Source organism: Larus michahellis, chromosome 5, assembly GCF_964199755.1.
Source record: "Larus michahellis chromosome 5, bLarMic1.1, whole genome shotgun sequence".
In the NCBI taxonomy this organism is placed as follows: Eukaryota; Metazoa; Chordata; class Aves; order Charadriiformes; family Laridae; genus Larus; species Larus michahellis.
Window position 1 is genome coordinate 70,676,088 of NC_133900.1, and position 27,563 is coordinate 70,703,650.

Sequence of the window (27,563 nt, forward strand, 5' to 3'; positions counted from 1 at the left end):
ACCAGAAACAAATTGTCAGAGGTTTATTTTATAGACATTATTAAAAAATCCATTCTTGAAAAGCTTCAAGTTATTACCACAGATAAGCAATAAAGCCTCAAAAGCCCGCAAATCAAGAAAGTCAGTATTTTTCTCTGATTTTTTTAATAAGATGGTAACAAACAATAGAAACAAATGCTTCAGACTTACCCAACTAAATATAAAAAACTCCATATGGCCTCAAATCATTCAGAGGCTAATTTCACAACTATTCCTATTAAATCTGAACTGCTTGGTGCAGTATAATGACTGGAGAAGCAATTTCGGAAAGCTTCAGGAGGGAAAAGCTATATAAATGTAAGGGATGGAGGTTATGAAGTATTAACATGATGCTAAATTGCTGCATGTCGTATTTGCAATGGGCAGTTTACAATCTGTTCATCCTGATGGATTTAGCACAAGGGAGTCTGAAGTCCTGGCTCTGCATTTTCTGTCTCTGCCTAGTAATTGATGGTTAAGTTGTGCCCACAAATAACGTGTTAGCACCGAACGAGCTTGGGACCCCACTCAGCCCAAACAGCTCCATTACACTCAGAGGAGCAGTAATAAATGCGAAGTAAGGAAAAGTTCCAGGAGATAATGAGTCTGAATACTAATGGCGTAAGCTAGCATAAAAGATAGAAATGCAATTTATCAAAAAGTACGAAACCCATTTGGTGCCTTAATGAGGTATTAAAAACCAATAATGATTTCGTGGTTTGAAGCCAAATTACTGTTTTTCCACAGTTTTTTCTTTATCCACTAATATGTTGCAGAATTTATGAAGGTCTTCGTGGTTTACTGCAGAAATCAAAATGTACTGCAGAATTCTCTCCTGCTATGATTCTTCATCCACCTTCCTCAACAGCCAGAAATTGTATCTTTTAAGCATCTTAGTCACCTACAGCATTACATAGGCTGAAAAATGTGCTCATCTCATGAAAGTAGAGGATCGTTTGTATCTTTAAACAGACTTTCTTATCCTATGGAGAATACAAAATAAATGTCTTCTCAGATAGAAAATGAAATTATTGCAAGGATTATCTTACATCCATATGATTAAGTATAAATCCTGAATGAACTGAAAATAGATACAAAATCTATACTATCCTACTGAAGTTGATTCTACGTGCCTGTCCATCATTCTTATTTCCTTAATACCAAATAATTCTGATGACAGATAAAGGGAGCTTCTCCACTCAAACGCATAGTTGGTATTCTCATGAAAAGACAGGTAACACAGCTCCCCAAACCAGAAATGGAGATGCGTTCTTCTGTGCTGTAGGATGTGTCTTGTTTCACCCAATAGATATCATACGTCATATGGCAACATCTGAAACTAAAGAAAACAAGATCAGAAAAAAGAGGAGGTTAAACAGCAGTCTTTCCTAATTTATCTTAAACGTCTTCTTTTGACTTTCACAGTGATCAATTCTCCTTTTTATTGCAAACAAAACCAACATTGTAACTAAGAGGCAGACAAAATAGAAGATATACATCAGATTGGAGCAAAAGACCTCAGAATGGTACCTGCCAGCAGGATGGTGGTTTAGGCACCTGCCCCACATGACTGTGACACAGGAACCCAAGTGAGAAGCACTGGACCTTAGTCACTTCCAGGGAAGATTGGCAACCTAAGTGCAGGCAGAGCCAGAGGCTGCCCTAGAGAGGATTCACCACATCCACCTGGCTGAGGTGCTCCGGTCAAGTGTCTCAAAATGGGTTTCTGCAGAGTGTCTCCACCTACACAGGGTTCAGCCTGGAACTGTCTTTTAAAGGTAGGTGGTGATCGATCTCTTTCCTTCAAATAACTGAGCAGGCTTCACTCTCTTCTTCCCTCCTGGCTGATAGATGAGGGGAGGAGAGTTTTGTGTGAGATCTGCCTCCACTCCAGAATCTCTTGCTCTGTGTCAGCTCCTGGGCAGCTCTTCATGAACTACTCCTCCTGCAGCAGAGTGTTCAGAAGTAGATTTGGGGTATTAACAAGGTCTTACTGCAGCTGAGCCAAAATAAACTAAATTATTCTAATGGAAAAAAATAAAAATAGACCAGTCCAAACCATCAGCTGAACAGAAGAATTGTGCCCAACTATACTTCCTGTACTATACTTGTATACAGTAGGACAAACTTGGAAATAATTAAATAAGAGCAGCTTCCTAAGTGAAAAAGCGTCCTCAGCAATCATCAGTGAGACTTCTGAAATTTGGACTGCAGCTCCCAGAGTAGCACATGATGAGGAACCTTGAAATATGAAAGTGCCCAGATCCTAATCAGGGTCATCTTAGTTTTTAGGGAACTATACAATGCTGGGGCGGGGGGCGGAAAGCACAGGGTTTCTGTACTTCTTACTCTCACACAGAGTGAAAAAGCAAATGTAGCTTGTCACCCATTCTGATAGTTCATGTAGCTGCAGGCCCAATAACAACATCTGTCTCCCTTTCCCTGTACATCATAAGATCTGGGATAAGAAGTGTTCCTTGGCTGCAAAATCACACTGGAGGCAGCAGCTGCTGAAGTGAGCTAGAAAATGACAAGTGTAGGCAGGATACAATGCATCAAAAATTGATGCCGGCTAATGGAACAAGGGGTTTAAACAGCCCGCACAGTGCCCATTACAGTCCAGTTCTGCCAGCAAGCAGGAGTGCTTCCCTTCAAAAACCTCTGGTGTCTGTTTTGGAGAGAAACACATCCTGGCATGCATTTTATGCAGAGAGCAATAATTGTGCCAAGTACCCTGGAATGTGCTCAGCAATCTGATTCTGCGAGCACTTTCGTACTGAGAGGAGTTTTCATCTTAATGTATGATTAAGACTTCAATCTATTATGGAAGCAGAAACAGAGGAGGACTTATCTTTCATGATATTTAAAAAATAAACATGTGCTTGAGTGATTGCATACAGTCCTGAAAACAATTTAAAGCTGCATGTGGGCATAAACCTTTTTTCATAGTTATCAACAGGAAGTCATGAAAGCATAAAAAACGATGTCTTACAAAAATGGCCAACTGGCAAACCCAGTATGGCAGCACTAGTACAAACTTGTGCCTTCAGCAGCACCACACCCAGTTTCATGATGACTTTGAGCACAGCACAAGCTATCGCTTCTGAGCACTGAAATGATGCTTTTCAGAAGCGGTGTCAAAAGGATCATTGGAAGGATCACAGCAATTGAAAATCACACCTACTCTTCTTTACAAATACATGCATGATTTATAAAAACAGCTTAACTGTAATCTTCCTCTGGCTGCTGAGTACGCTTGGTATGTGCCTTTGCTAGAATGTTTTGAACTATAGGTTTCACTGTTTTCCCTGCATAATTTGTATCTTCTGTTGTTTGTGTGGGCGTCTTGCTCAAAGACAGATGAGAGAGAGATTCTTTTAAATATGAAAACATTTTTGTAGAGCCACAATCACATAAGGAAAAGCAGGCAAAGAATATTTTTAGTTGCCCTTTCTGTTTGTGCTACTAAGTTCTGCAATGCGAAGTTCTGCATTTAAAGACCTCTTCAGGAAGGCAGCAGGGGCCTGAGCCAAAGCCCAGGTAATACCTTGGGTGGACCTGCATTGAATTTTCCTGGTATTAGACTGGACTCTGCAAAATTAAATTTCTAAATTATCAGGGGAGGGCATCCTTAGAAAATGACAGCAGTGATGATACTCCGAATGTAGCTGGATAGGAATCAGCCTCTCATACACTTAGTTACTTACTGATCTCTTGTGCCAGCCACCCCCCATGGCAGGTTTTGTGTCCATGTGCTTTTAGATTTTAAGACAGGAAAGGGACCCATCAACTTCTATTTTACAATTTCTGTGGAAGAGGTTTTCACCTTTTTAGCCATACACACCCTTCCCCTGTGCATCCACCCTGTCAGTTACCTGTCATCTACCTTATGTTCCAGTTTTATAATCCATTTCACCTGAAAGTAAGATTGCGCTTTAAATTCTACATTCACTGGGAAACCAACTTGTCTTACCTAACTATGCAGCTACGCTGTCACTCAGAAATAAATAGAGACGTGAAGCACCTTACGTGTTCAAGGATCTCAAAGCTCTTTGCAAAGAGAGATGGAAGTGCTGATGGCAGAAGGCAGTGTGCTAAAAATCACTGGCAATTGCTGATGTGGAACTTCCATTAGCTTTTATGCAGCCTTTGACACCTCCACCGGTTTTATTAAGAGAATTAAAGGGAGGCAGGACACTAAGATTGTTTCATCTTGTCCTCGGGGCATTGACTGTCAAAGAGATTGATGCTGTAAATAGTTGGGGGGTAACAGTGACCAGTTTGTGTGAATTTGATTAACAACAGCTCAGACCATGCCACTGGACACTTTTCACACCAAAAAAAAAAAAAAAAGAAAAAAGAAACAAAAATAAGTCCACAACAGTTGGCTTTAAGACACTGAGTTTTCCTTCTTTCTTTCCTCATAAAATGGCAGCACTTCATCCAGCAACTATCAGGTCTGTATCCATCTCTAATTTCCCCAAATAAGAGAGAACACTCTTCTGTCCCTAGCCATTCATGAAATCCTTCTGATTTCCTTCTGATTCAGAGAATAGAGCGTTGCCTCCCCTTAAACAGGCAGGGGACAGAAGTGCTGCAGGAGAGGGCTCACAATTACTCTTCATGTTATACACGTGGGATTTTTATTCTGCCCTGACCACTGCAAGACTGAAATGTAGCTTTGGTATGGAAGAGGCCAGCGAGACCTGCACAGCCAGCCTGCCCACGCTCCCTGTGGCCTCACCACTGGGGAAAGACAGACTGCCACAAGGGCAGGACATAGACGCAGAGAGGAGAAGTCACTCCTTGGGACAGGCTTTCTTAAGCCTCCAGGGCAAGTTTAGCTAAAACCTTCCCTACATAACAATGATTTCAGGGATAACCATCAGGAAAATCATCTTACTGAATGCTCTAATACCTTCAGATAGGCTTTCACTGTATATACAGGTGTTTTAATGGGCATGGTGATTTGGCTTCTATTTGCCCACTTTTATTTCTTACTCTAATAATTCTTTGCCCCCATCGTTTTTAGAGAACGGCCATTGAATCAAGTACGTTCAGAAATGTTAGTCCTCTTATGGTTTCACAGGCTGCATTAAGTAAAGGGAGCTAGTAGCCTTGCTTCAATACATAAATTCAGTATTTATCCTTCTGGTCTGCACTCTAGTTAAAGATACTTCTACCTAGTTAAAGATGCCCCTGCTTACTGCAGGGGGGTTGGACTAGGTGACCTTCAAAGGTCCCTTCCAACCCAACCCACTCTATGATTCTATGATTCTCAGATTTTTTGCTATCAGTCCAGCTTCTTGTTCCTGTCTTTTCATCTGTCACAGAGGAGAGTATTCACTTAAAAAAAAAAAAAAAGAAAGCAGACCCAGATACACATCCCACAGCATTTACAGCATTTGAGAGCTGCTAAAAATAATAGTTGATGCCAAGTAGTGCTTTTAAAGTTAAAAGTACCAGTTGATGCAAGTAGTGCTTTGTAAGTTAAAAGCACTACACAGTCTCTGTTTTAGCTGAGGATAAACACTTATTACCACAGTGAAAATCAGTAATGAGGTATCATCCGCAGAGACAGAAAATGTTGGGTCTCCAGAGCCTTATTCTAGCGTGCTGTCCCCTGAACAGCATTGCCTCCAAATGCAAATATTTGCCCTGAATAAAATGTTCTTGCTTCCTATCTAAATAAACAGCAGCCTTGAAATTTATAGTAATTAACGTCCCCTTCTGACGGCACTAAGGAAACACATCTACAGCTGTCATATGTAGAGAAAAGACTGTCTTAAAGCACTTGAGAGACTTGGCTCATTCATTTTTTCCAGGGCAGTTGCTAATATGGTGGTTTAATCAAAGATGGCAGAAAGAGAGGATTATTCTGAACTTCAGCACTCAAATGTAATAATAACAGTTACCGTGAAAATACAGAGAGACATTAAGTGACCTGTGCTGAAAAGATTCCCCTTTGGCAAAGGTAGGAGTGCAGAAGTTGGTACATTTTTTTATTATCTGAGTTAGCTGTCAGTGTGACAGTAAGCAATGAACAGCAAGTACGGAGCACGTGCACGCATCTCTGTGCACGCACACACAAATTGATCTATCAATATAAACACACACGGGATATAAGTATAGTCATAAACATGACCACGCACATGTGGGTGGCCATGTGTGCAGTGATATGTTTATCAATAGACTTACATTCTATGATCAACAGTATGGTCTTAGAGACATTAAAAAAACATTTAAAAAAACATAAAAAGAAACATGTCTTTTTCTGACATAAAAAGAAAAATTCATCAGAACGTAGCAATGTGTCACTGAATATTGATCTCTCTCCATCTATTAGCAAGACAAATACTTCCCTGACGCAGATTGAAACAAGGAGCAAATAATATGCCTTATACTTTACTCTTGTGTCCGATCTGGATTTTAACTTACTAAATTCCTGTGGCTAAAAACTATGTTGTTGAGCCTTTCAGCTTTCAATGTGCTGGGTTAAGGGCCACTGCTGAGGCCATCAGCAGGTTCTGCAGCTCAGTAGCAATAACGATGGTGGTAAGAGTGAACCTTGCCTTTCCATTCCCTCCTGCTTACAGCTGCTGTTACACCTACCACACCTACTGTGTAGCTCCTTGCACAGAATTCAAACACTCCATGCTGTGGTTAATGCTTTTTCTGAGCGCAGCTTCGGCTAGTTGGAAACCATGAAAAGCATAACTCAGAAGTGGTTTGCCCATTCCCATCTTGCCTGTTTGACCCAGGGCAGGCATCGATGTAGCTCTTGCCAACAGGACTGAAGCCAGATTTGAAGCAGAGAAGGGCAGGGGCAAGCACTTTCCCCAGAGGAGCTGTCTCCGTTCTAGCTCAGGCTAGAACCCTTCCTTGTTTGAGTCTTGTATCAGTGGTCTGAAACGCATGTGCTTCAGGGGAGCAACAGGTAGTGTGATACAAAGACGTTGCTTTTTGATCAAGAAGCTCCTGGCACACACTTCTTACCTCCACCCCACGTCCTTCTTGGAGAAAAAAAAGGTTTTATCAAGTTGATGGAGTCTATAACTGTCTTTGTCAGTTCTGGGAATTTAATCATCTTGGCGTTTTTCAGTCTCAGTGCTCAGCTGTTCATGTGCAGCACTTCTAACGCAGCCAGTTCCTCCCTGTCGAACAAACTGGTCTGTAGGAGCAGTCTAGAGACTTTGCAGAGACAGCCCACGCACTCATGAGAGAAGTAGACCGCAGTCTCCTTCCACAGCCTAAGTAACCAAAGGGGCTTCTAGCTAGCAAGCTTTCCTGTAACTGCAGTGTCGTTAGCCACTGAGACACGCACAAACACAAGCAGTAATGAGTTGAATCTGACCTTATCAGATGAAGGGGAAAGAGCTGCTTTGCAGGAAGTGAAGCAAAACTAAAGCAGAAAGTGCTTTTACTATTTTCACAGAGTATTTAGCTTTGCGACAGTATTCCTTTGAGAAATGTTACTCAAAACCTGATGTGATGAAAGGTGAGATCTAGATCGAAGTTCTTGCTTCTCCATCCACACCCTTTAATAATTTTTCAACACAATGTCATGTGACATTACAATTTCATGTATTCGGCATTAATTCCACATATCGCATCCCGCTTTCACCTCACTGCCAGCAGTCCTTCTCACAGGAAGACTGCATTACAACCAGGACAACAAGGCTGCTTCTGTACAGCGCAGCACTGCAACAAGGTATTTGGGGTTTCTCAAGATACCTAATCTTTTTCTTTCAGTCACTGACCCAGAGATTAAGGAAAGGGATAACTTCATCCCAAAGTATCCTGGATCTCATATATTGCCCCACAGAGCAATCAAAGATCTGCAAAGTTGTTCCATCTCTTCTTTCTATTCTTTAATACATAACACTTAAGATAACGAAAGCAAAAGGAGTGCTAGCAGGTCAATCCCAACGGTTACTCCCACTTCTAGGAACACAAAAGTGAAATTTCCACAGGAATGAGCCATAACTTTTTTTCCCGGCTTCGAAAATATGTGTTTTGGTGAACCAAACATCCCGTAAGGACAAAATGTGCTACTGAGCAGCCATAATACTGTATAAATGAAGGCACTGAATACTAGTGAGCACCCCCTTTGCAACGCATCCTATAAAAACCTTAAAAATGTCTTATTTTTAACCTGAGAGTAAATGCTCTCAAGGGAAACAAGGTGGGCAGGTGGGTGGCAGACAGGGCTATGGGAAGATAAAGCTTTACATGAGAGACAGTAGGCAGGCATCAGACAAAGAAATGGTCTAGTACTAAAGTGGTTGGAGAAGTCCCTGAAGAAAGGAAGAACCTGCCCTACGGAAGGGCTGATGTGGCTCTGGGAAAGGGCCTGCTCACTCAGGAAAAGCTCGTGATGGCAAACAGCTGAACTCACATGTTCTGAGAACTCCTCTCATCTCTGTCACAGACTTCACAAGTCATGTTATCTTTCTCTGCCTCTTGATACTCTCATTTTAGAACAGTAATAATGACAACTTTTCATCTTTGTAAGTCCTCATAAGACCTATGGATGGGGATCACTTAAAAAGTGGTCAGTATTTTTAATTACTATAATACGCTGTCCTGTAACTCAGCTAGTCCCTCTCAAAAGCCAAACAATAATCTAGCTCAATTATTAATTTATTATGGCAGTACCTCAACTTTTGTCAGCAAAGCTGTTCAAAATTTCTTCTTTAGCTCTGCTCTCAACATACAACTTCATCGTTTATGGTTCCACATGAAGCACAAAAATCAAACCGCTCTTCAGTACATCAATTTTTTTAACACATTAAAAAGATAGCAGGACATGATACTGAGTTTTCAATAAAGCTCCATCCAATTTAAACAGATGTAAATAAGGACCTTATTAAGCTTTTAACCTAAAAAATTCACCATAAACAGTAATATAATCTTGCGAGTAGCCATAATGTTGTCTATGCAATTGATGTATTAGTCTGTATTATTTATTCGAGTAGCATCTGTTCTGTTTCTAGGCACTACGAGTATTGCCAGGAAGAGGTACCTCTTTACTGCACATTTCTTTTCAGACTTGTTTCCTTACATCTGGGCTTCCTGAAACAATTTACTGGTGTACAAGGGCTGCAGAAAGTTAGAAAGGGGATACTAGTTTTAGTTACAAGCTGAAATCAGCTTCCTGTCACTCCTTCTGACTGGTGTAATAATGACAGAGCAGTCGATTTCTTTTGTTTGGGGAATTCGATCATTTCAAACAGTTGATTCTCTTCAGAGATCACTTGCAAATTGCTTCTTTCCTCTTCCCGTGTCAGAAACAAATGACAGAATAATGCTGAAGTCTGGGATACAATATTCTACACCAGAAAAATAGTGTCAGACTTTGCACGGGGGCCTTCAGGGACATACAGGGTTTAAAAGGCTAACACATTAATTTATAGATGACTCTCAGTAGCAGAAGGAAAAATGATTTTTTTTCCCTGCCACCTACTTCTCACAAAAGACATTTTCCAGTTTGTCATCTCACATATTTGGCTAAAAGAAGCAGTCATTTATTTTGAGCAGATATTGCATTCTGTTAATTCTAAAAATATGCAGCAAAACAGAATAATCAGAGTTATAAGATAATTACTTACCATCTACAGTGGATGCACCCACATGACAATGCTCATGTTCAGGAATTACGGGCAGTATCTTTGTGGTCTGTGCAGTAAGTGGAATCTGTTGTTTGCCGGTTTCCTCTACTGAAAGTTAAAATCATTTTTATCCATATTATTAAACAGCAAATAAATCTGCAGAGTGTTAAACATTGAATCTGCAAGTCTGAAAATAACAGACCTATCTGAACACAAGGCAGAGGTGGACAGCCAGTTTTTCAGTGGGATTTCAGTGCCCAGAGATGCAGATACATGTCAGGAACTCCTGAAAGAACTAACCATGTTTCGTATTTAGCTTCCTCTTGATACTAGCGGGACTACGACCTGCTGATCCTAAGTCTCCCTGGGAAGCAGCTTGAAGGTAGGCAACTATGCTGCTCTTGGAAATTTTGCTAGCAGAGAAAATACAAAAGCATGCAAATTTGGGGTTAACTAAGAGACTCCTAAATTTCAAAAACCTACAGCTGGCCAGTTAAGCAGAAACAACTGAAATTTAGGGTGCAAACTTTCTGGCTCATTTTCACAGAGGAGCAGTGCAGATTGCCATGTGTGTGACATGGCCTCAGCTAACTTGTCATAAACACAAGGAGAGCTACTGGGTATCATCCAGTTGTTAACGAAGATGACAGCGACACTTCAGAAGCAGGGAAAGGTGTGGTGATGCCTTTAACACACTGGCAACACAGATACTGATATGATAATCTTTCTGGGATACAGATAAAGAAATGCAGCAATAGCACTGTCAGGCTAATGAAGTCAGAGTTGTTGATATAACGCATTTTTCAAAGAACTACCACAGAACACAAATAGCATCTGAACTCCAGGTCCATCCTGTTCCTGACCATCCATAACTTCTGTGAGTCCACAAATGGGTTTTCTACTGAGTGGATAACAAGAGGATGAACCGTATCACTTATACGTAACTACATCCCTTCTCCACTTACTATACCATTTGGGCTTCTTGCTTTAAATATTCAATTAAAAAGTGGAGTTTCAACCTTGGTAATTAAGCAACTGAATATGAAAAGCAAAGTTAAAATAAAACTGGGGTAGTTTTAAAAATAGCAATTGATCTTGTTTCAGCCTCAGGACAAACCTGGAGAGAATGGGAATGCAGGCTGATTATCCCTTCAGAGCCTGTGTGTAACCCTGTTCTGCACACACGCAAACGGAGCAGAGAAATGGCCCCTTGTGCATCAGTGCTCTACTGAAAACATACAGGGGCTATAAAAAGCTCCCTAAAACTACGTGCATCCTATAGATTTTACCCTCCTATCTGAAAAACAAACAAAAAAGACCCACAGTGGTAATAAGGCTTCACATTTTTCTCTGGAAATGTTGTGTCTCAAAACCATGAATGTCTGTGTTAAATATTGAATACTGTGACAACCTTTGCTTTTTCCCAGGATTATTAATCTAAGTTGCAGAGGAAAAGTCAACTATTCAGCTATTTCAAGAGCTGACTAAGAAGGATCAAAATCAAACAGGTGATGCTTCACTTGGCCAAGATTAAACAAATTTCTCCTTTCTTGGCTTTGCATCTATTTGACGCTGTAGAAGATGCATCCTGCCTGTCCTCTCTGCTGAAAAGAAAACATATTGCAGAATACAAGGAGGAGTGAGTCTGAATTCACTGGGATGCCAGCTCTGACACTACGGAGCCAGTGTTTGCTTCTATTTTCAACCTGGCAGAATTTCGCCTGTTTCCTCTAATCTTGTAGGAGAGGAACCAATATTTTAATAGGATAGCAGAGCAAACAATACAGGAATTCAAATGACTGAGAGGAAATTTGTCTTGTTGTTTCTTATGTGCAAATTACAGCTGTCAAGCCCACCTATATCGAATGCTATGGATGTCACAAAGCCCCAACAGTCCAGAAAACAACTGCAGGCCAGAAACCCGGAGGTTTTATTCTCTGAGTCCTGTTTGTCACCGTGATCCTGTGATGTCCTTCTTTCAGGATGAGTTATAAAACTACCATCCATCAGAATTAACTTTGCATCACTGTGAGCCAGACAAGTGAGTCAAGGAATCCTGTATTTGTATCCTAAAATGTAATGAACCAAATTGTGACTCTGTGAGCCAACAGAGTATCGCTGAAAATGAGAGAAGCATACCATTTGAGCAAGGAAGAACAAGGCATTATACTTGAACTAGGGTTGTCCACATAGACTGTAGAGTAATAACACAATCATATTAATAATATGATTTCTGCCTGCATGGCTCCACTCTACCATAGGAATGGGAACGGGCCTCTTTTCCAATAGACCTTATGCTGCTTTCAAAATAGGAAAAAAATTAAAAAGGGATGTCACTCTTACACTAGGAAAAGAAGGTCTAACTAGTAGTTTATAGTGGTAAACTTCTAGTAATATTAATTCACACTTATATATATAATAACTATACACATATAATTATATTAATGAAAATTCCAGTATGAAAAGACCCTGCTAGGCAGATTCAGTATAAGTATTAAACGCCCTGATTTATGCAATATGTTTCCTGTGCAAAGTTTTGGGTTTGTTTTTGGGTTTTTTTTAATAGTGTAGTTTATAGTTCACACACAGTGGCCTGCTCGCAACAAGTAATATTCTGTGCCATGTCCCCAGGCTTAATTTTTTTTAGGATACAGCCATGTGAGAATAACTATACTTCATCGGTTGCTAGCAGGGGAAAAGGTACTAAAGGGGTTTAGGGAAAGTAGGCTAAGGGAAAGGTGTAAGAGCAGGGTAAGTATAGCTGCCTTCCCTTCCTCTGGAGCTGAGGCTGATTTAAGCAGTAAGCTGTGCATGACAGTTTAGCAGTTTCTGTCTCAGTTCTTTTAAAACACTGTGGGGAATACTATCTAGTCCTTCTAATTGCTATTATTAATTCATTAGGTTGTTCCAAAACCTCTTCTACTGCCTCTTCATTTTGAGAAAGCTCCTCAAAGAAATTCTTGCAATAAAAGTCTCTTAGATGGGAATCTCTCCTAAGATTCTCTGTCATTCTATGTCATGAGAATCCCTTTGTCACAAAGCAAGGAATTCACTTTTCTTTTATGGATTATTGTCCATGGTGCTACTCCTATCAAGTCCTATTTGATACGAAAATGTTCTGCGTCTGGAAATACTGATCAGCCACTGAAAGTATACTTCCTTCTTGCACTAAAGCACCCTATACTCTTTCCCTTTTCTTGCCTCTGCATTTAAAGGCAACTGTGTTTTGTCAACTCATACCATTCAAGGGACTGTTTCACATAAATGCAATGGCAGAAACAGATCCAAAGTCTAGAAAACACACTCTGTACAGCCCACGCTCTAGTGCATGCTTTTTTGGCTTAACAGCATACACAACATTTAGTCAACATTTATGACCAGAATGTTTTAAAGCTCCCCTGTCCTCACTATATGTGTTTTATCTTTTGTTGTACCATGATTTGGAAGAACGTAATTTTAATCCTACTCTAGAGAACATACTATGCATTTTCCCTCCTTTCCTCTGGCAACCAGACTTAACGGTAATGATTCACGGACGTAGATGCACTAACAGTTTCACAAAACTAGCATCCACGCTGTAACTTAGGACCATGTGATATTAAGATAGTAATTTCCTGAGCCTACCTAGGAAATCATTCTCGTTCTCAAAATACAGGCTTCCTTCTTTTTCTTCCCTTATCCTTTCTGAACTTTGAATAACCTTTTAGTCATACCTATACATCTTTTCATCTACATGAGATAATGTCACATCCTCTCAGATATATAGTTACTTATTCTCATTACAGTGTTACCAGGGTGGTTGTACTGTCTTCAGTGGATCTCAATGTTTTGTTTCAAGGTTCCAAGCTATGCAGTAATGATAGCGAAAATATTATCAAGGGCTGTCGAAGAAGTCATCTATAGCTATTTATAATCCATTATCACAGTAGCAAATCTTAAACTTAGCAACTGTGGAAAAAATAAACTCTTTTCATATGGTCTTGATTTCACTTTAAATTATATTGGTACAAATCAGGAAATTGACTGGATTGACTAGAATTATGGTGTGTGAAATCAAGGAATTTCATATTAAAATAAAACCCATCACAGCAGTTCATACAACTAAGCATCTTTCTGTCTTAAATGGATAGACTGAAGTGGGAGGAACATAAAAGTAAGAATGATAAACCAGTACAGGATTCCTGTTCTCTTCAGTAAAATCTAGATTTGAATTTCCATAAAACTCCATCACCAAAAATGCCTTTGGATATACAACACTAAAAATGCCACTGTGAACACGCTGATAAAACAGGTATGGTATTAGTGAAGCTACTCAAGACAAAAGATGTCAGAAAGATAATTCCTTTCCTGCGGGATGAAAATAATGAGTTCATAAATACATCTTAGAGGCAGATAGTGCTTTAAAAGCGAGGAACATAAATTGTACTCCCAGGAGAGTTCAGACAGACAGGGAGCTATTCACTCTTTCCTAGGTAAAATTGAAATGCCATGAGTTACTGAGTTGTAGAGAGAAATTATTGAGTCTCCTTTTACTCCCAAAGAACTGGAAAAACAAACAGTGAGATATCCAAGCCCGGCCAAATTTAAAACCGTTTTTTTCATTTGCTGGCCTTGTAGTTATTCTTGTTTTGGAGGGGGGTTGGTTTGCCATTCAGAGCTATTATTCTATATGTCCATGTTAATCTTTTTAAAGATAGAGCTCCCTTTGTGAAACCAGAATCCATGGATTTTATTAAAGCATGTGACTCTTCCAGCAATATCAGTAACACTCAGAGCTACAGCTGCTAATTTCCCCTCACACAGAGATTTGTTACCAAATCATAATTTCTGGAACCAAAACTTTGTGTTTAGCCATGCCATTTAATTTATCTGTGCCAAACATACTACACTCTCAGAAACCATCTTCTCTTCCTACCTGAGACTAGAAAACTGTACTTTGTGAGAAGTTTTCTCTAGAAATGGGTTACAAAGTGCCAGCAGAGTCACTCCTTGAGTCCTGCTACAGCCATCCATTCCATCCTTTGGTGGCAGATTTGTCAAGAGTCATAAATGCATACATGTATGTACATGTCTGTATGCATTTTCATACACACACAAAGCTTTCAGCTGCCAAGCCTCAAACGTGGCACACAACACAATCAAAAATTAAAAGGAGGTAAAAAACCCAAAGTCGTAAATGCAACACGTTTGGAAGACTGGGAGAAGCATTCCCACATGATATACGTAAGTCTTCTTGTAGTGTCATCATCGGAATTATTTATTTATGATATAAAAATGTTTCCATAACATAAGCCAGATCAAATTTGTGTAGAATCAAGGTAACTCTGAAACAAAGCCGAAGCACCCTCTGATAGGAAAGACTTAAAAGGTCTTTCTTGACCTTCTCATGCCTCAAGATTTGTTAGGTTTTTATATTACTTATATATTACTTACCAGGAAAAGGATGAATTTTAGTAGAAGATATGGTTCTTCTTGCATGTCTAGAACTCTTTCTTCTTAGAACAGTAGAAACTGCTGCTACTCTGTGTTTACTATCTGTTTTTAAAAAAAAATGCATTATCCTCAGCTATTGAATTACATATGGCAATAATTACACAGAAAGCTTATTCTTAAACTGTTAAACATCTTCCATGAAAAAACAGGAAGGTTTTGAAATAAGTTGATGTGGAAAACCTAGGGCCAGATGTTTTATATTTTCCTGAATGAAATTTTCTGGAAATTCCGTTCAGGTTTGCCCTGTTTAAATTATTCCTTCCCCCCCTCTATTCTGTGTACCTTGAACAAATTTTGGAAGGTTATCAAAGAAATACATGTTCCAGTACAGGTTCAGACTCACACTGCTGACAGTAGAATAGCAAGGATGGAGTGTACTTGCATCCTAGGAAGCCGACAGACTCTTTGCAAGTGTGGGGTGTTCATCCTTGGAAGCTCAGTTTGAGAGCAAGCTCTACACCACCCAGTGAGAGAAAGACAGAGCTGGGTTGAACACCTCTGACTGTTCCTCAGCACCCAGTTCATAAACTCCTCAGTCTGTCCATCCTTCTGCTGCTCTCTCAAGACTGTGCTCTTGGTGGGGTTACTGCAGTTGACTGTGCAGCTGTTATGGTTAGCCCTGTTCCACAATGACAGCAGTTCAGGGCTCAGCCAGCTTCTGATGACAGCCTTGCTCCAATTCTACATAATAGAATTGATTTTTTTCTTTTGAGAACACTAGAAAACTTCATCTTTAAGAAATTAATTAAATTAGCATTATTTAGGTCATGAATTTTTTATGACTAGCCAGCAGAGATCTAATGCGCTGAAGCCCTGGGCATGTACTGTAACAGCTAATGTCAAAGGAAGCTCTGGAAGTGGTTGTAAGACCAGAGTAGAAGTGAAAAGGCAAAAGGACTAATTTTTAATTTAGCTCCTTTGTCATGGATTGGTAGTAATCTCCACCAAGTTTATTTGGATATTTTATTTTATGCACTCATGGAAATAACTTCATTAATGTTTCAGAGAGTCTCAAAGTCTGCCTAGCGGAATGTCTTAGAAGGTCTCACGAGGAAATGAATAATTCCATATTTCTTAACAGCTTTCAGCAGTGCTCAGAAACTGAAAGAAAAACTACTAACTGAATTATGACTGTAAAAACTCTTAGCAGCTGTTTTAGGCACATAGAAATATTCTGCTGTGTTCTTTGGGCAGAACTGAAAAAAGCAGTATGTAGACTTTTAATTAAAGTCGGCATCATAATATATACATGTAAGGAACAGAACCCTTGAATCGGATTTTTATGTGCTTGTATTTTTGCCAGTAACATAGTGATGCTGTTTATAATGCTATATATCGTAAATTTAACTAATAAAAATGCTATTCCTCTATCAACAATTTATTCTAGAAGCCAATCAGTAATTAGAAGCCTCAAAAGAGCATCTTTTCCTCCCTGCTTGTGTCCATGACAGTTCTGAAAAACCTGCATCTAATAGAAAACTGATGTTAAGAATAAAGGCAGTAAATCATTAATCATCACTACTAACAGTTCTGCATTAAAAATAGGATGTTATGACTCAAACCTTAGAAATTCATACTCATTACATTTATAGGTAGCTTTGAAATTACAAATAGAAGTCCTTTAAATTAGAGCATTTAATAGCCCACTTATAAAGACCTAATTTACACTTTGTGGGATTTTTATATACATAAAATAGGTCTTAGAATGTGGGTCTAGCAATAAGTAAAAGATCATGTCTTTTAACTAAGATAATCTCGTAAGGAGTTTCTCTAATCATTTGGTGGGGAGGCACAGATTTGCTATTTTAAGCAACTATTTTGCTTAATCATTAAAAATATACAAATAACATTTATATTATGCAAAAAAATCACAGAAACATTTTGTGCGCCAGCACTCTTCTTCCTTCTGTTTAGTTATGATTAAAGCTAGACTCCTATTCTCTTTCGTTACAAAACTGCCTGTGGATACCGTAAGGATGATCAGGGGAATGGATATGGCCTATCATTTTTTTATTACCCCTGTGACCAAGGTCTCCATTCAGCAGCTCTGGACTACAAGGGGAATGGACATCTGCCCGGTAACAGCAACTAAATGCTGCTTGTCCTGAAGCATTCTGTCCACTCAGGGCTGACACAGGCAGAAAGTCTCAGGAAATTGCTGTGAAATGCATCTGAGAGCTATTATCTCAGGTAACAGGTTAAGTAACACTCTTTTCACACTGATGAAAGGGACTGTGCTCCCTGTGCCTACCTCTGACTTGGGATGAAAAACAAGGACCCGCAGCTGACAAGAGGTCAATTTCCTGCATTGTTTCTGTGCAGAGGACTTAATCTTGATTGCGCAAAAGTCTCAAGTTCAGGGTACTCCTACACTTTTATTCTTGCTTTCTTCACTGTGTATTGCTAGAAGTAGTACTGTAAATCCCAATTTCAGCCTGTATCCTAAGTGAATTGCATAGGAAGAGCCTGTCGTGGCTGGTAAAGGCATTCTGTAGAAACAATTGTTTCAGTCTCTGAACTAAGGACAAGTTCTTTCATTGCAAAGTTTTAATCGCTTGAAATAGTCACTAGTACTGATTCAGAAATCACAGCAATATTTTCTTTGCTGAAATAACAGCTTAATGGGTTTAATTCAGCTTGGGGAGTTAAGAGATGCAGCTTGTTTGACCCATATGGGATTACACCACTGCTGAATTTAGATAACCAGTTTTTAGGACAGACAACTGAGTGTGTATCTCCTCATATCTATCCTGTATTTTTTCTTGACCATGACCTAGATCAGTCATCTTCAGGAAGGAAAGGGTATTTCAATCTGCTTATATTGGTCATTGGCAACTCTGGTTAAGACCTTCAACAAGGTTCAACTGTAATAGTTTTACCTACTGAAATCAGTGTGAAATCACAAGTTCAGATCACTAAGGATCATAGGTCACCCACCAAGCATCTATTGAAAAAAACATATTTCATTCACCATCAACAAGCTTGGATTTGCATCCACAATTCAGAGGTGAGAGGTGATAGTATCAATCATCTGAGTATTTCAGTCCCTCTATAAGAAGCTTTTACCATATTACAACTAAAATATTCGTATCTGAACCACATTAATAACCAGCAGCTTTGTTATTGTAAATTAATACTTTTTTCACTGCAAAGAAATTTAAATTCATGCAGATTAACTTTTTGTTACTTACAGTTTTGTTCATTTTCTTGGACTATTTTGTAGATGACAATTGAAATAGTAAACACAAAAACTACTGGAATCATAGTGAGCCAAATGATCTTCGTCATACACATTGGATCTGTCCATAAAATGTAGAAGAGATAAAATGAAGCAGGAAATCACTGGGAGAGAAAAGCAGAACATTCAGCCTTGGTAGGTTTTTGGATCATGCCTATGCCCACAGATGAAAATTTAAAACAAAATAGGAGATTACACCTTTTTCTTTCAGCCTTCTTTATTTTTTAAAATTAAGTTTCCTAGCTAGAATTTAGCTTAATTTTCACCTGTATCCATCTCCCCATGTCTGAAATAGTTATACGTAGCTAAGTGAATGAAAACTTTTCCTATTTGTATAAACCGTTATATGCAACTCAGCCAGGAAAAAAATACTTTGAAGATCAACATTTACATTTAAGATAGAAGAAGGGTAATATATATCCCCTCTTTGTTTGGATGGAGCACAGAAGGAATTGGTCCACTTTCCAACACTGACCTGTACTGGCATTCTCAACCTCCTGGTCCATCTTCATATACAGGTGAAGGTAAGATTCCACATACAGAAATTTTCTTACCAAAAAGTGAGGAAATGCCACTAACAGGACCCCTCAGGGGAGTTGTTTTAACTAAAGCTGCCTTGGGTGAGAATGAACGTGGGACTGGGTGTAGGAGGTAGGCTCCTCTTTCGGACAACAGCTGCTGCAGAAATGCACCCACATTCCGCGGGGACTTAGTTCAGTAACTAGTACAAGCCAGGACTATACATCACAGAGAAAGGATGTGGAGAACTTTCTCCCCTGTTATTCAAAAGACCTTTCAAACTTTTTTGGCAGCTGCAGGTTAATGCATACTTTAGCATTGTCAAATAACTATTTTAAAAAACAGCTATGTTACTATGACTCATATAAAATCAAATTACAGACTACAGCCAAACCACTGTTTTCCTTTCCTTGACTTAGAATAGTATAATTAGACCTACATCAACTTCCCTTGTGTACCTTCTCCATTGAGAAATCAGGAGGTAGCTGCCAATAACCCCATGGCTCTTTGAGGTAAGCACAGCTCATCCCTCCTAATTCAGAACTAAAAATATCTTTTATACAGTCATTTAGGCACTATGACTCTACCCCATCTTGCAGTGACTTGCAATGACTTGTGTATCAACCTTGCCTAGTCAAAGCCCTGAGCACTTCTCTAGCTTTGTTTTAAAGTAAACAGAAAAAAACCCATGCATTGTTATTTTTTATCGTTAATCTGAGATAACTACTTCCCAGATAAATCACCATTAGCAAAAGGTGGTTAGCTCATAGTTTTAACACAACATCCTGATTTAAGCGACACAGGATTAATTTCTCTTTCAGTAAGATCTCTTCTAATGCTTGGGGAAACTGCATTTTTAGAAGACTCTAGTGTCTGCATTTGTGAAAGTATTTACTTTATAGCCAGCAATGGTGTGTGGGTTTCAAGGTCTCAGTGTTTTCGAGCCTTGCCAGGTGCAGGGATGAGGAGGAGCGAGACCCGGACACTTGACCCAAGTTGGCCAACAGGATTATTTCAAACCATGAACGTCATATTCAATATAAATTAGAGAGTTTGCTGGGGAGTTCTCTCTCGCCCTTGATGGCTGCGATCCTGAGAACTTCTTGCCCCAGCGCCGGACCGCTGAGCCCTTCCCTTCCTCCCGAAGCCGCAGCACTCACAGTGTCCCACATTTGCTGTCCTCTGCCAGGAGTGCACAGCTTCCTGCTGATGGAATGGGCTGAGTATAATCCTTGTGTATTTTGTACTGGTATCAGAATAACATTGATTCTTTAGTATTATTAGTGTTAATTATTTATTCTATTAAATCTGTTTATATTTCAACCCTTGGGTTTCCTTGTTTTTTCCCCATTCCCCTTCCCAGGTGAGGAGGGGTCATCGGGTGATAGAACAAATATCTAAACAACAATAAATTGTTCTTCAAACCATAACACACAAGTTAGCAGGGCAAGTTACAAACTATACTCCTCTCATAGCTAGACCTATTAATTTAACATAAACTAAGCTGCCCTCTCTTCTCTAGGATTTTAGTTGGACTTATTTAACATAGGTTTAGCCAACTCCAAAAATCACACTTTTTTTCAGCAAAGGTACAGCATAAAATGCATTTGCCATACAAAACTAAATTAATATAAGAATTCAGCAATTCCCAGTGGTGAGCATTGCATATAGACAGGCTGGAAGCCCTGACCAGGGTCAGGCAATCAGCCAAAAAACTCCTGCAGCACAAAGAGAAATTTTAAAAGCTGACAGGCTGTCCTCTGGGAGAACTAAGCCTTGTTCAGCTGTATATTTCCCTTTTAAGTGCACTGTAGTAAGGCTCTATAGTAGAATATTGCAGTACAACATTAAGAAAAGTCAAACCTGTCTGCTGGTTCTTCTGTCACTGAAGTTAACAGGAATTTTTTTATTTACCTCCAAGGCAACAGTGTTATGCCATTATAAGGGAGGGGAGAGGAAAAAAGTAATTCCAGGTTTTGTCATATATGCAATTTGTGTCACCGCTAAGAAAAGAAATATACAGACACTTACTTTGCTGTGTTGCTTCTAGGAAAAAAAAAAAAAAAAAGCTACAACTAAACCTGCTTTAAATGACTACAAAAACTGTCAGTTGCCTACTAAAGATGGTATTTTTCTAAGGGATGATCAAAATTGTGTTCTCTTCTTGTGAAATACTTAAATACTTCCAAATGGTTGCTGAAAGCAGAGAACTACCTACTGGAGATTTTTTGCAAGACTGATACTGTTTCTGGTTTGATTTTCATTCTGACTCTCCTTGGTAACTTACATTCCACGTGAGACTTCAGCTGCAGTGAAGTATTTATACAGTCATTTTCGTCTTCCATCATTGCCACTAGACAGGAATGATTTAGGTATTCTTCGGCTGTATTTCTTCTTCTGACTATAGAATTGTTGATGTGGATTTCCAGCAGGTAGTAAGTATTATGCTCTACTTCTTCTTTCTCAGAAACCATAGTGAAATTAAAATATTTATAAAAATAAATAACATCTTCTGTTTTCACTTCAAGTGAGCCTTTTGCTTTTGGAACTAAAAATTAAAACAAAATTGTAATATAATATGTGGTAGACAAAGAGACAACTCTCAGAAAGAACAATAAAGTTCTCTGTCTCATTTGCAAAAACATAGAGTAGGCTTTTACATTATCAACACTGATAAAATGGACAAAAGGATACCACGTAAAATTATTCTGAACAGAACTGAAGAGTATTGATTATCTATACAAAGTGTATTTTCCCTGCAAATTATAGCCCCTTTTTTGCTTTACTACCAGCTTCTGAGCTTCTCAGTTTTTCGTTGCTTTCTGTCTGTTGTCAAAGGTAACAGAGACAAAAATAAGGCCATGAAAAAAATAAAAGTAAAAGCTGTATGATGATAGAGATTTGAAGTGTACATCTAGTCTGTCTGCTAGCAGTTGCAGAAGGTCCTTGTTTCACTTCAAACCACACAAGCTGTGAGACTTGCACAATGTCAACAAGAAATATAGGTAAGACACCGTAAAAAGTGGTAGAGTTGTATAGGTATAATCAGAGTTTGGCCATGTATTTGTTGTTTTGTTACTTTACATACTTGTTAAGACAGCTATTTTGTAACAAGAAAATGATGCCGTTGGAAAAGAAACGCATTTCTTATATTCAGGACTTGGCCCCTGTTGATGATGATGAAGGAAAGCAAAATTGAGAAGCATCCACTTCCCCAAAAGCTTCCAGATACTTTGCTAGTGTATATGGCACATCTGAAAAGATGGGGAGGTTGCTGAACTCTTCGCCATACTGCTGGGCCAGTGCTGCCTTCTATGAAACATTCTGGCCATTTCTGATACTACATACTTGTGGATATCATAGACTATAAGCACAACAATGGTTATTTCTTTTATGTCTTCAAAGTAGTTCTTCAGATACTTGCTCACAACTTATCATCATATAATATCTACTCAACATGTAGAGTTTCACAACTACAGATCAGAAACTACAACTCCCTACAAATAAATGAAATATTCTAGAAAGCTTAGCAAGAATAAAAGAATAAAGATGGGGATATAAGAGCATTCATAAAAGCCAGATGGCAGAGGTCAAATTTGCAACAGAAATACTCCAGGTGGCTGCTGGATAAGGCACTCTTTTCTCACAGCACCCTCCTTGCAGACCAATACAAAGCCCACTGAAGATAATGGCACCCCCACACACACAATTTTATACAAGTTCCTCAAAGACAATAAATCAGCATTTTTCTACTGACGTGTTTTCACTGACAGCCAGGAATGAAAGCCACTGACAATCTGGCATAAAACCCGCATTTTCTAGCAATGCAAAGACAAACTAAAAAAAACATTGTTCACAGATTTGCTAAGACCATAGATATTATAATCATATTATAATTTTCTTTTAACTACCAAATAAAAACATGTCTTTTTTGTTGTAACTAACTACTTCAAAATTAAGTATATCTCTTCCTCTACTTACTTTTTTTAGCTACTGACTGTGATCCTTGATGATCAACATTCACACCTCTCTTGGATTCACACTCTGTGTTTTTGGTATGGGACTGTTGTTCCTTCCTGAAGGACTGGCAAACACAAGGAATATTTTGGAAATTGGAATGGTTTACAACGGCCTTCAATAAAATAGTCCAGTTTTCTCTTCTTTGTTGCACTGATCTTTTGCAAGAATTGTTAAAAGTACAAAGTGGAAAAGTGGTGTTATTAGACGAACAGGTATCCACGCATGACACAAGTACAGTGTTAGCTGTGAAAGAAAAAAAGAGTACTATATTAGCAAGACAGTCTCACAGGACATACGGACAAATACGTGCATGGAAGCATCACGTAACAGATCCTTTACCCGTCTTACAATAAAATGCTCTTTCTTTCTTGAGGGTTATGGCCGCACACTGAATGCACCAACAAGTGAGAGAAAGCAAGCACAGAGCCTTCCCACAACCTCGATGCTGGATTTTATTGCTGAATGGTATGAAGTCTCTTGTAATACTAACTTGAATTTGTGGTGGTATCTAGTCACACTCCTGTTTCAAAGCTGCTCCGATTTAGATTGTACTTGAAAAGAAGATGAAAACACTTATGTCTGGAGGGGGAACTTAGCCCTGGAACTGTGCAGTTGCAACGCACCAGTGCAATTATGTTGCAAAATAGCTATAATCAGAACAAAAACTTTCTTTCCAATGACATTAAAACCACACAGTGAAAATAAACAGAAACACTGCTGAATCCTCTGACCACACCCTTTACGTTCTCTTATATTCAACAAACACGAATCCTAATTATGACCATTGATTTTGGTATTCTTAGTCAAATTTCAGTATCAAATTACTGTAGCTAGAGTACATGAATGCAGTTCTGGCAAGCAGCAAAAACCACATAGAAGTAATTATTAATGAGTGTTATTTTATCTGTCTTCCACATTAAAGTAGGGCTTTATTGTACAAATTGTACATTTTCACTTGAGTTAACTTTTAAGTATTTTTTCAATATATATTAAAAAAAAAAAGAATAAAAAACTTCTGGGACCCCAACATGAAAGATGTATTTACGAATACAAATAACCACTTCCTGGAGTTGATGCAGCACTAACCGATAGTTTTGTAGCTGACTTTCCAATTTTAGTAGTACCCTTGCATCTCTATGAAGGGGAAGTTTTGCATCTAACACCCATTATAAGTAATTGGAGTAATCTGTTCACAAATCCTTATGTATATAGAGAAAAATATAGCCTTTAACTGCTCCAGTGCTCAGCTGCAATCTGACAGCTTCAACAGGCCACCTGTGCTCGCGTCGCAGCAGGCTGACCTCAGAAACGCTTCAGTGAAGGATTTCAGGCAGGATACAGAAATAAAATCCAAAATCCAACACCAAAGTCAATTACCTTCACTTTACTAACACTACATCAGAGAGTCATAAACTCCTTTTAAAACACCATAAATTGAAATGTAAAATATACATCCCATGCAGGTAAGAAAATAATTCATTTTAATAGAAAAAGGAAAAATGTCAGACAAAATTTAGGGCTTGATCTTTCCCTGAGGCAACTCAGAGCGTTTTCCCTGAAACGCTTACAATCTGACCCACGCAGCCTGGAGTGGAGCAGGCTCTTGAGGTCAAATTCTTCCAGCTGAAGGAGGCGTTTTGTGCAGAGCTTCTCTGTGGAGATGAGCCAGGAGCAGAAATTGAATGCTTCCTCTGCTCTCACAGCAAGGTGTGCATGCATCTGGGCAGCCTGTCAAAAACCACCACTCCAGATGTCAAGGTCAACTAATGGTAATTCCCTACCATACCCCTTGGTGAAAGGGAGGGATATATATCCCTAGGGAGGGATATATATCATTGAACACTGTAAGCAGGGCTGCAAAAAGACTAGACTTTCCCTGTGCATTAGACAGCAGACAGAGAGCCGTCTCCGCAGGACTGGGATGCACCCTCCCAAATGTAAACATCACTAGGAACGTGGAAAGGGGTTTGTGAAATCTGAATGCAGATGGCCTGAAAAGTTAAGAGAATCAAGGCCTGAAAAGTTAAGAGATAAAACCATGCAAAGTATCTCTAGGAAACTGCTTCATATTCAAAGATCTGTTACCCGCATGCTTAAGGTTAGGAAGTTCTGTGATTAAGAAATTCCTTTATTAAGCCTATATACACAGGGTGTTTCTCCATAGAAAATCCAATTCCATTAAAATGAAATTAGTCACAGGGAAGATCTGAATTTGTAAAAAACTTGCTTCCCATTTAAGAAAATCATAAATATTTCATTTTGGATTGGCTTGACTTTTTTTTCATTTGATCTGTGGTATTCTGTTCTGAATCAATTCAGCAGTATATAAAATCGCATTCTTCATCACTTCCTTACAGAAATGATAGCCGTCACACAATACGGCAGGGATACAAGGCCTGCAGTACAAGTTGGGGAGTACACAACTGATAGATAAAAGGAGATACACTCCATCAAGTACGTGGACCCAGAGGAGAGGACTGGGATTGGGAGCATCAGACTCAAAAATGACAACCTCCTGCGCTGAATCAATGTAGTTTAAAGGTTCAATGACTCGTAACCAAACAAGCGGGTTGCTTTACAAATATAAAGGAAACATTTCACTTTTGGCCGCACCAAACTGTTATTCTTTTGATAAATTTTTAAAGGCTTGTTTTCTCGCAAATTGATTTCCCCCTAAATTTCTGTTTAATGAGAAATTTCCATTTTTATTCCCTCTCTGGAATGAAAATAAATGCTGGAACTTCCCCTGGGATAAAACATCCAAGTTTCACTTCCTTCTATCTGTATACTTTGCTTGTCTGCCATTTCAGAGGTTATATTAAAAACCTGAAGTACCCACAACGTTAATATGATTTTAGAAAAGCCTGTGGAATTAGGAGATCTCCACCACTCATTTAGGAAGCCCTGGCAGAGGAAGATGACTATGTTTCACACTGCAAAGATTTCCAACAACAACTCTGTGTGGTGAATACTCATGGGGTAACCAGCAATTTGAAACATCTAGAGCAAATTCTGTACATTTTAGGTTTGACACAAAATCTGAAATAAAACCAGTTTCCAACAGAAGGTTTTCAATGAACCAGACACCCAAATTCCTTGGAATTTTCAAAATAAGTAGTTCAACATATTGACTTTCTCATGTAATTTGGACATTGTTATATAGCCTGTTATATAGTCATATAGTTTTTAGAACATGCAAAATGTGACAATGATTCTAATTTTCCAAATATAATTCTGCGCTGTATTCTGCTTATATACTTCACAATGTTATTTTAGGCAGGCTGTGATTAAGATCGTATGTAAATACCAGAATTGCAGTGATCGTGCTATTGCAGCATAAAGCATCTCCAGTAAGAGCAATCTAGGAAAGTTACCATGGAAAAATGCAATTATTCTTTGATGTTTGACAGTAAGGTCAATGTCTTCTTCTGGTAATAGTCATGCCATTGTTTATTTGCATGGTCTGTGGTAGCAAATACTTTGATTACTTCTGCAGGGAGGTAAAACATTAATTATTCCAACATCTTAAGCTGACTCATCAATTTTATAGTATTCGAAACTTATGACAGCTTACCAAGTTTGTTCGTTTATAAACTAAAAAAAAAAATCTATAAATTATATTCTAGTTACTGTCATGTTTATTCATTGTGGTTAATGAAAATAGAAATGCAATATAAGTAACCTAGCCTGCATATACTTTGATATATATTTTTTTGCAGAAAATTATGCTTCATGAATAATTTATTTCATGATGTCTGGAAACACACACCATTTGTCAAAGGGATGCTTTTTATTTTAACATTTATCTATTCAAAAGCTTCCTTAGGAATGGATGTGATGAAACTTATTTTAATATTAATTTATTTATGGGTTTTTAAGAAAGCACTGACTGCATAACTTGCACACATATATTTTGCATTTATCCTAAATCCAGTATTATCCTAAATACAGCCTTTAGGATCACCAAAATGTATTTGGGATTTATGTTAAAAGATTTGCTTCACCCTGTTATACCTATTCCGCTCTAATTTTTGTCAAGTTACCACTGCATATCCCTTTCACAGACAGCATATCATATCAGATAGTAATTGTACAAGGTTTTATAGGCATTTAAGTATAGAAGCTTAAAAAAAAATATTTTGTAAGATGTGAGTACCTACTATAAAAGAACATACATACTTTAACTACTCTCTTCATGATGAAGAAAGTAAAAGTAGTCACATGGAAATAGTTACCACAAATTTTTTAGTGTACGTAAATGAATGACAAACTCCTTTCAAATTAACGCATGTAATTAACTCTGTTGGTTAAAAATCTAACGAAAAAAATCTACATGCTTTGCAAAGTCCAAAGAAGTACAGTATCCTAACCATCAGTTTTAGGCAAGCACGTGCCACTTTTCAATTGCAATCAGACTTCAGAATAAATAAAAGGCTATTTTAAAAGCTGATCACTCACCTTCATGGATTTTGAAAAATTCAGGTAAACATAAAATAAACATGGTAATTATTCCTAGTACTAATCTGAAGATTTTTGATTTTCTCAAAAGCAAGCACATGTCACTGAAGCACTCCCACCTAGCATAGTGGTGGTAACTTCCTTCCTGGTTTAGCTTTTAACTTAGTGCAGACTTTACGCAAAACAACGTCTATTCATTTCCTTTT

The 27,563-nt window shown here is 38.5% G+C and overlaps 1 protein-coding gene across 1 annotated transcript; it reads right to left on the reverse strand.

Annotated features, from left to right (window-relative positions):
• Positions 1–8: 8 nt before the first annotated feature.
• Positions 9–27,487, reverse strand: TMEM156 (transmembrane protein 156). Its single transcript, XM_074587818.1, has 7 exons — positions 27,358–27,487; positions 22,861–23,142; positions 21,167–21,427; positions 18,314–18,421; positions 15,063–15,164; positions 9,630–9,737; positions 9–1,357 (listed from the first exon to the last, which is right to left on the reverse strand). The coding sequence occupies exons 1-7, from the start codon at positions 27,455–27,457 to the stop codon at positions 1,338–1,340; spliced, it is 981 nt and encodes a 326-aa protein (XP_074443919.1). The 5' UTR covers positions 27,458–27,487; the 3' UTR covers positions 9–1,337.
• Positions 27,488–27,563: the final 76 nt, after the last annotated feature.